Genomic DNA, 8,417 nt, shown 5'->3' with positions numbered 1-8,417 from the left:
ACCTAACTTCATGACTCGGCTCCACCAACCCATCGAGCGCGTCATCGCACGTTTACCTTGCGGGATCTCACCCATCACTTGCCTTCATGCCTGGCCCGGCTCCACGGCCTAGACTCAGAACTTGCCTTCCATCCATGATCCGCCGGCCCGGCCACGTCTCTGCCCGTCGGCACAGCACGGCTCCCCGGCTCCACGTTCCGGCAATCTCACCGTCTAAGGCCAAAGGCACTCGGCATCACAAAATCTCACTCTTCAACGAAATCTTTGGATTAACTTCGTGACCTCCTTGCAAGCATTGTTCTCTCAGTTTACCAATCAGCAAGAAGGGTAACTAAAGCTTTGTTAGTGACGACAGCGAGCTCTAGCCCCAGCCCCAGCCAGTGGTCTGGCCCGGGCAATTCTACCCTACCCAAAACAAATGGGCCCAATTTCAAAACCTGACATCCGTGGTGTGTGTTAGTGGTGCAATGCTTGCATTGCTTCGGGCTTCGGGCAAAAAAAAAAGCTTCGTTAGTGACCGGCTGCATGAGCTGAAGATGTATGCATTTAATAACAAACCGCCCCTCTACTTTCTGAACTTTGGAGAAAAACACACAATGTTTACCTTTGAAAGGTAGACCAAATTGCCTTTCATCCCTAAAACTGCCTCAATGCTGTAATATATTGGTTCAAATAAAGTGGAAGCTTATAGTAGGGGTCTGAGTATCACACCATATATGCAAAAAAGTCCAATAAGTTTTGACAAAAGTGACCCACTAACATACTGGGTAAGCTCAAATAATGGTCCTGCTAGTCACCATTCGTAGTGGGTAAAAACCATAGGATAACCCAACAAAGATTGTCTTGCTTTCGTGGGCCTCCCTAACAGAAGAAAATAACAGTCAACACTGTGCCAACTCAAGAATGGTTTAACTTGTCATGCAGATTTGATTCAGTAATTTGACACACTCCTTGCATGCTGGAGCGCTGCTTGGACAGCGACCAGAAAGTGCCTACACAAGTCCTACTAACATGCGAACATAGTCTCTTCATCTATTTCTAGGCACATGCCACATTAGAGCACTGCTTAGACACCCACCACAGGATGCCTTACGTAGGTACTCTCTCTCTCTCTCTCTCTCTCTCTCTCTCTCTCTCTCTCTCATGTCATGTCATGTCATGTTGATGTGCACGGATTGCATTCTCTCATCTTAACTCTCAAGACAAGCTAAGGATTTAGGTTCAAATCCTCACCAATGCCCTCCTGGAACATACCTTGGTCAATCTCATGGTCCACTGTGGGCTTATGAATTGTACCTTTACATGGCTATGAAAAAAGATTAGATGATAATACATATAATGAGGTCAGTAATTTACAGCAATCTTCAGAATCATCACCAAATGTTTCGACGGCAAAGGGTTTGTTCTAAACTACCATACGACGCATGTAAACCCCCTCCTTTTCTTCACCTTTGTGTCTTAAATGGGGGTAACAATTTGCACAAGCCAATCCCTGCACAGCACCAGTACATCACCAAGAACTATTGTACTACTACAAGACGGACACGCTCTGCCTCCCTATCTTCTTGTTGATTGAAATACAGGGAGGGGGAAATTACTGTTGCAATCAAGCTGAACTAAGCCATGCCGGTATGGTTGCACTGAGCCTTTCTGATGATGTCTCACTAAATAATTGTGGTGTGATTTGCCTGGATATGGCTGCTGATGCCGTGCTGATGGCTGATGCCCAAGCAGCTGCTCCCGAGCAGAGGCCGTATGAGAGTATTTGGCTATCTCTCTCAAGTTGAGTAAGGGTTCAAGAAGCTGAACAACTTCTTTCATCATAGGCCTGAGTTTTGCATCCTGGTTAAGACAGCTGAGAGCCAAAGTGGCAGCTCGGTAGGCTCCTTTCATAGAATACTGACCCTCTAAGCGTGGATCGATAATACGGAACACTTTCCTTCTGTCATTTAAGTAAGGTCTTGCCCATTCCACCAAATTCTGCTCGCCACAGGGTTTGTTTTTGTCAACGGCTCGCCGTCCTGTGAGAATCTCAAGCAAAACCACTCCAAAGCTGTAGACATCACTTTTTGCTGTAAGATGTCCTGTACATAATGTGCATAAACATCATTCCCTTTGTTATTAGAACTTTCTTCAATATTTGTGTGCCAGGATGATGAAAGTTTAGTGGTACAGAATTGCAAATCAAGATACATGCCTGTAGCAACATACTCAGGGGCAGCATACCCATACGTGCCCATCACGCGTGTGGAAACATGTGTGTTGTCTCCTGTAGGTCCATCTTTTGCAAGCCCAAAGTCTGATAATTTAGCATTGAATTGCTGAAAGCCGAGACAAAATTCCAGTGTAACTCATTCAGAAAAGAAAAAGAACACAAATTGGCCTGGCCTGATATATTGTAAAATTTGCTAATACAAACCGAATCAAGTAATATGTTGGAGGTTTTGAAGTCCCGGAAAATGACTGGCCTCTCTGCTTCATGCAAGAAAGCAAGACCTCTAGCAGCACCCACAGCAACTTTGATCCTGATTGCCCATGAAAGAGCGTGGCCATGACTACCCCCTACAGTTCAGAAACATGCAATATGCGATCATTGCCGTGAGAACAGCACAATCTTCTCTTTTCTGAGAAACACACATACACACACACCTGTACATGTCTGCATATTGCCGTCACAATCCTAACTTTAACTCAAAATATGGAGACAACCTAAGAATTTATAGTGAAGTGGTACACTCAGATTTCTTCAATTGAAGGGATGCGTGTTAGAATCCTGGCAAGCTGTACACCCACGGGTGTTGTAGTGGAGTGGTTAGGGAGTTTTATTTCCACAGGAACAACCTAGGTTCGACCCCTGCTTGCTACACCCATTGGTGCTAAATTCCAGTTTTAGTACAATACTCCCGCAATACCAAACTAAAAAATGGAAATGTAATAAAACTCACGTCTAAAAAGATGATTTTCCAGGCTGCCACGAGGCATGAATTCATAAACAAGTAGCCTGTGATCGTCTTCAGCACAGAACCCGATCAGCCGGACAAGATTGGGGTGATGAAGCTGGCCAAGGAAATGTACCTCTGCCTGCAAAATCATCAAAACTCTTAAAAATGAAATGGGAGAATCACAACACTTTCAGATCTCATACGAGTATCTGTCCATAATGACCCTAGAATAGTGTGAAAACCATGAGTCTGTGAGAAGGTACACATGAGATTTTCAGAGACAACACATAAGAAAAGAGTCTGAAAAAGTGAAGGCAGCTTAAACATACAGCCTGCCTGTTCCCAAACCTGACCACGAGGAGGAGGCTTCTGCTCGCTGGAGAGCAATAGAGCATAGAGGCTGTATGTGACATGTGTAATGAGCTTCCAACCAGGTGGGCAATGGGCCCACATACATCCCCCCATTTTGGCTATCAGAAAATTGTTAACAGAGAGGGTAGGGGGCTTCTGCTCATGGATGGTCAATCGAGGCCATCCACAACCAGCCCGTCACCAAAATGCAGGATGTATGTGTAATGGGCCTCCACATACAGGCCACCCGTTCCTGCTGTTGGAAAACCTGCAACAGCAGTAATCGAGCCCATCTGCCACCTGTAATGGGCCTCAACATTCGGCATCGAGAAACTTTTTGCCATTTTCTTAGGAGGAAAAGTTTCCCCTTGACCATTCCCTAATCCACAATCCCCTTCATCTTCAGATTTTTTGTGGGCGAGCTCATTCCTGGCCATCACAGTCAAGGGGAGGCAAGCATTCCAGCCTTGGAAATGACAACCAAAACCATTGGAGGTTGACACATCATTTTCCCATTTCTGAAAATGACAGGAAAGTACCCGATTTGCAGCCACATTAGCTCGTCCAGAATATGGTGACAAGTAACTGAAGTAGATGTAGATGCTTGAAAAGAATGGAGGCCTATTTTAATCCCACAGATTACAATTCTGCCGACTCTGGACTGTGACGGACCCGGTGATTGAGCCCACTCATATCCTGCCCATCCACAAAATGCTGAGTATTGGACCTAATTTGAGCACGCTTAGTTACAAAAAGTGCATCAACGGTCCCCAGAAGTGTAGCTGAGTTGATAAGGAATTGGAATCCCAAGTGTGAGCTTGTGGGCAGGCTTGATGTAACATAAAAACCCCACTGAAAAAGGAAATGCATCAAAGAGGAGACAGACAGAAACCTGATAACATTGGAACCATGAGTCTTTTAAAGGGTAGACACATCAGAGATAACCCCAAAATTATAGTGAGAAAGAGAACATTACCAGCCATTCTTTGTGCCCTTGCAGGCCTTCTAGGTTGAGCTTCTTCACAGCTATGACAATGCCGGTTCCCGGGCGGGCAGCCATGAATCCCTGTTCATCTACCCAGCCCTTGAAAACGCAGCCAAAACCCCCTTCTCCAAGAAGGCTATCAGGGCGAAAATTTCGAGTGGCAGCCTTGAGCTCCGCAAAGGTGAAGGCGCGCAAGGAGCTGCTGGTAGAATGGCGGAGGCGATCTCCATCTGCGTGCTTGCTGTTGGAGCCATTTGGAGAACCCTCCCCTCCAGCCTTTACCTGTTTTTCTTCTGCATTCAGAAACACAGAATTTAGAAAATCAAACTAAGAGAAGCAAGCACATGCAAAAAAATGGTTGAGTGTGGTTGAGGGCAAAACACTACCTGGGTTTTCCGAAATGCAGTATAACACTAAACACAGATAAACCCTAAGAAAGGAAACCCTATTTTTGCACCTGGCTTGCTTTTCAAAAAACGTTAAAGCATCAGGGTTTGGAACCCACTACATTCATAGTTGCAGTAGCCTCTTAAAATAGAAACCTACTTTTTATTTGCTGGTTTGCCTGGAATGCAGTGAAACCCTAAAAACAGAAACCCCAGTTTCTGGACCCCTTGAATGCAACACCAGTTTGCTTCACCTGCTTTGTTTTGGGGCTGCGAAACGCTAAACACAAAGACTTTGGTTTTGGGACCTCGCTTGCTAGAAATGCAACGATAAACTACAACCCTGGTTTAGCAAGGTCTGCGTGAAATGCAGTAAAAACCTAAAGACAACAGGGTTTGCTTTGATGCAGTAAACGGCAACCCTAGTTTTCGAACCTGGTTTGCTTTGGATAGAATGAGGAGGGCTTTCCGCTTTCACTCGAGTTACCCAGCAGCAACAGTTGCCCATGAAGACAAAAGGCTTCACGAGAGGAGGAGGTGCTGCGGAGGGATGGTGATGGAAGGCTGGGGTGCAGGAGGGAGAGATCTCACAAAAAAGCAGGGATCAGAGAGGGTTAGAGAGAGAGAGAGAGGGCTCTGATGGGCACAGAGCAGCAACGGCGTCGAAATGATAGCGATGATGATGATACTGGTTTCTGTGTAGGCAGGCAGAAAAAGAGGGAAAGCCTAAGGTATGGATAGACGCTTGAGTGTCAAACGTGCAGTTCAGTGTGTATGTGTGTGTGTGTTTTGGAACTGCACCGTGCACGCGTCTGGGAGTCTCTGAGATTCTGGAGACTGAGTGACAGTGTATTGTTCTGTTCGGACACAGCCTTTGCTCGGAGGCAGGGAATTTGGAAAAATACCCCCCCAGCAGACAAAATGCTGCAGGTGGCTTATAGCCCCAAAAAAAAAAGGGCCTGGTGGGCCCTGGACAGGCTGGACTAGTGGGCTGTAGAGTCTAGCCCCTATGATCTATCCCCCCAGGTCAGTCCCCTTCTTTGACCTGCCTAGCCCCTATCCCCCCCTTCTTTGACCAGCCCCTTTTAGGATGCATCACATAGAGTGTGTCAAGAAAGCTTGCGTTTGTCGCAAAGCTTAAATATGGAAGCACGTAGCAGGAGGGAGGAACCGAACTCCATGATCACATACCTTGTATAGTGTTCTTTTGTCTTACGTGCTTTCTTGCAGATTGTTGCTACCATGTGTTGGTGGAACAATAGAGAGCAGATGGTAACGAACATGGGCACTTCAGAGAGTAGTGTGAGTTGTAAGTCGACACCAACAACCACATTATTTGAAATATTGTATTCATATGCATTGGTATGGAAATCTGGTGTATGTACTTGATTCTATACTTTGTTTGAGGGAGGGGCCGACTGTTCTGGCTCATTGTGCATCTCTTGTCAATTCAGCAACTTACTTCTTGTATTTAGCATGTTGTCCATTAAAACTTGGTGTATTTAAGTGTATCGATTAGCAGTTTCATCGCAAGCACCTTTGATTCCCTCCAAAATTTCCCTCAAGAAAGCTTGCACTTGTTCGTAGTTTTATCGGTTATACCAACACCCTCAGCCTATTTTCAAAATTGAGATACGTAAACGATCGAGGTTGCTATGTTGAACAGAATAGCCACACTCCAACAAAATGGCTCACGTGGTGCCATTTCCTGAGGCTCATGCAACTCCTTGCTGAAGCGTGCTAATGCACTCTTCACTTTGAGCGACACATGGGAAAAGAAAACAAAAATGAACGCATGAAAGTCAAGCCATGTGCCCAATTATGCCGGTTTTATAAAGGTGCCAAAGTGTTCTTATGCCCCCTCTTCACTTTGAGCGACACATGGGAAAAGAAAACAAAAATGAACGCATGAAAGTCAAGCCATGTGCCCAATTATGCCGGTTTTATAAAGGTGCCAAAGCGTTCTTATGCCCCCTGTGTTTGGAACGAGCCCTAGAAAAGCTCCAAAATTCACACATCCAAAAACTACAAACTCTTATGCATTCTCACCTACACCTTACCAGAGCAGACAGTTGCAAACACTCCATGCTCTTTGCACCTAAATGTGCCCACAGCATCATGTTTGTTGGGTCCTATCATTCCAAAGAGGGTGCATGTTGAATATGGTATTTCTCTCTCTCTATACTCATGGGTAATATAGGCATGTGCTATATCCAATGCTTGTTTTTTTGCCTACGAATGTAAAGGAATTTGTGTTGGCAATCAATACTCCACCCTCATCATGTTGACTACATGGGTATTGACTAGCTCTACTACACCGTAAGCCGCCCCCCATGAGGAGAAGTTTCTTTGTAGTGAGTAGCATTGGGCGTGCTTGGTAGAGCCCTCTTCTATTTGGACACCCAAAGGTGGGGCCATATGTGGGCAAATGATTAAGAGATGGCTTAGGTAGTTTCTGCATCATGTAAGTGTGGGCTATATGCACTCTTATGGGACAGCACCAAGGGTAGATAGAGATATTTTCAAGATAGATTGTCCTTGGGTTACAGGGCTAGAACGGGCACTTAGATGACCTTGAATGGGTCTAAAAATTGTGCTCATACCATTGGGGTGGTCTAATATTTAGATTATTATCCCAATGGGGTGATGTGGTTGGTTAGGTCTCATGTAGGGTGGCTGACATGGGCCGACTAGCATACGACCGCCCCTTGGTTACACAACTTCCATCATATTCATATTATCAATTTAAATATCTACCTTCACCATTCTATGTAGCCTTCTTTAATAGTGCATGCAATCATTCGTCTTAGTGCCTTTCCAAACACCATCTAAGATCCTTGACAAAAGTATAATGGATGGAATGATGTTGCCCCCATTAGTTGTAATCACAATTTGCAATAGTTTTTTTTAACCTCTATCTTCCTAGATCTTATTCTATATGAAGATTGTGCTATTTTGTGCTAATGCACAAGTTTTAATAGCTGATAACTTGAACCCCCCCCTCTCTCTCCCCCTACCTAAAAGGTTTTTTATAATAGTTATTTTCAATGGTTTCCTAGATTTGATGCTCTTCTAGATAAGAATAAATAAAAATTCAAAGGTTGTGTAGGTCTTCTTCCTTTCAAATATTTACATAATTTAGAAAAAAACATCATTTCTTAGGTGTATTGTTTTCATGTTCACACCTTCCCATTCCTAGCCACGTGAATTCATTGATTGTTTGTCTCAATCTTATGTGCTTTTCAGTGCCTTTCCATTTGTGACCTTTCACAAAGTAATATTTCAGTTCTCAACTTGCTTGTACTTTTAGCAAAGTACTTAATCTTCTCTCATAAACTTACACCCCACCTAGCTTCCCTTCCTTTTAGAAGGTGTGATGGTTTTACTGGGAAGAGACCCACTACATGGGTCTTTTCACACTTACTATTTTTGCATTACTAGGAGTGTAAAAAACATCTCTCTCTCTTTCTCTCTCTCTCTCTCTCTCTCTCTCTCTCTCTCTCTCTCTCTCACACACACACACACACACACACACAACAAACACGTGGGGGGGAAATACATGCATGTGTGCATGCACATGCATATGCATATGCATATGCACATTACACCTCTTATCTTTGTATCAGCATTAACAAATCCATGTCACCTTTGAAACTTTGAATGAAAGTTTTCGCCTAGTGTGGTATTTGACTATTAGTGTCCATGTCATGTATAAAAGTGAATAAAGAGGAATAGCACACAAACCTCATTTTC

At 44.3% G+C, this 8,417-nt stretch overlaps 1 protein-coding gene across 1 annotated transcript; it reads right to left on the bottom strand.

Moving 5' to 3' along the window:
* Positions 1-1,298: 1,298 nt before the first annotated feature.
* On the bottom strand, positions 1,299-5,576 carry LOC147639003 (receptor-like cytoplasmic kinase 176). The gene is made up of 6 exons (XM_086786459.1): positions 5,100-5,576; positions 4,270-4,571; positions 2,946-3,081; positions 2,420-2,562; positions 2,198-2,321; positions 1,299-2,084 (listed from the first exon to the last, which is right to left on the bottom strand). The coding sequence occupies exons 1-6, from the start codon at positions 5,170-5,172 to the stop codon at positions 1,558-1,560; spliced, it is 1,305 nt and encodes a 434-aa protein (XP_086642585.1). The 5' UTR covers positions 5,173-5,576; the 3' UTR covers positions 1,299-1,557.
* Between the last annotated feature and the right edge of the window lie 2,841 nt (positions 5,577-8,417).

Source organism: Cibotium barometz, chromosome 4 (assembly GCF_041138505.1).
Source record: "Cibotium barometz isolate CiBa-2024 chromosome 4, ASM4113850v1, whole genome shotgun sequence".
Lineage (NCBI taxonomy): Eukaryota > Viridiplantae > Streptophyta > Polypodiopsida > Cyatheales > Cibotiaceae > Cibotium > Cibotium barometz.
Note: the sequence above shows the minus strand (reverse complement) of the source record. Positions and strands in the feature narration are given on the sequence as shown.

Coding starts and splice junctions, on each gene's coding strand:
- LOC147639003 (XM_086786459.1), bottom strand. CDS start 5,172: ATGGGCAACTGTTGCTGCTGGGTAACTCGAGTGAAAGCGGAAAGCCCT. Junction 3,082..4,269: donor AAGGGCACAAAGAATGGCTG/GTAATGTTCTCT, acceptor ATGATTTTGCAG/GCAGAGGTACATTTCCTTGG. Junction 2,322..2,419: donor CCAACATATTACTTGATTCG/GTTTGTATTAGC, acceptor CTCGGCTTTCAG/CAATTCAATGCTAAATTATC.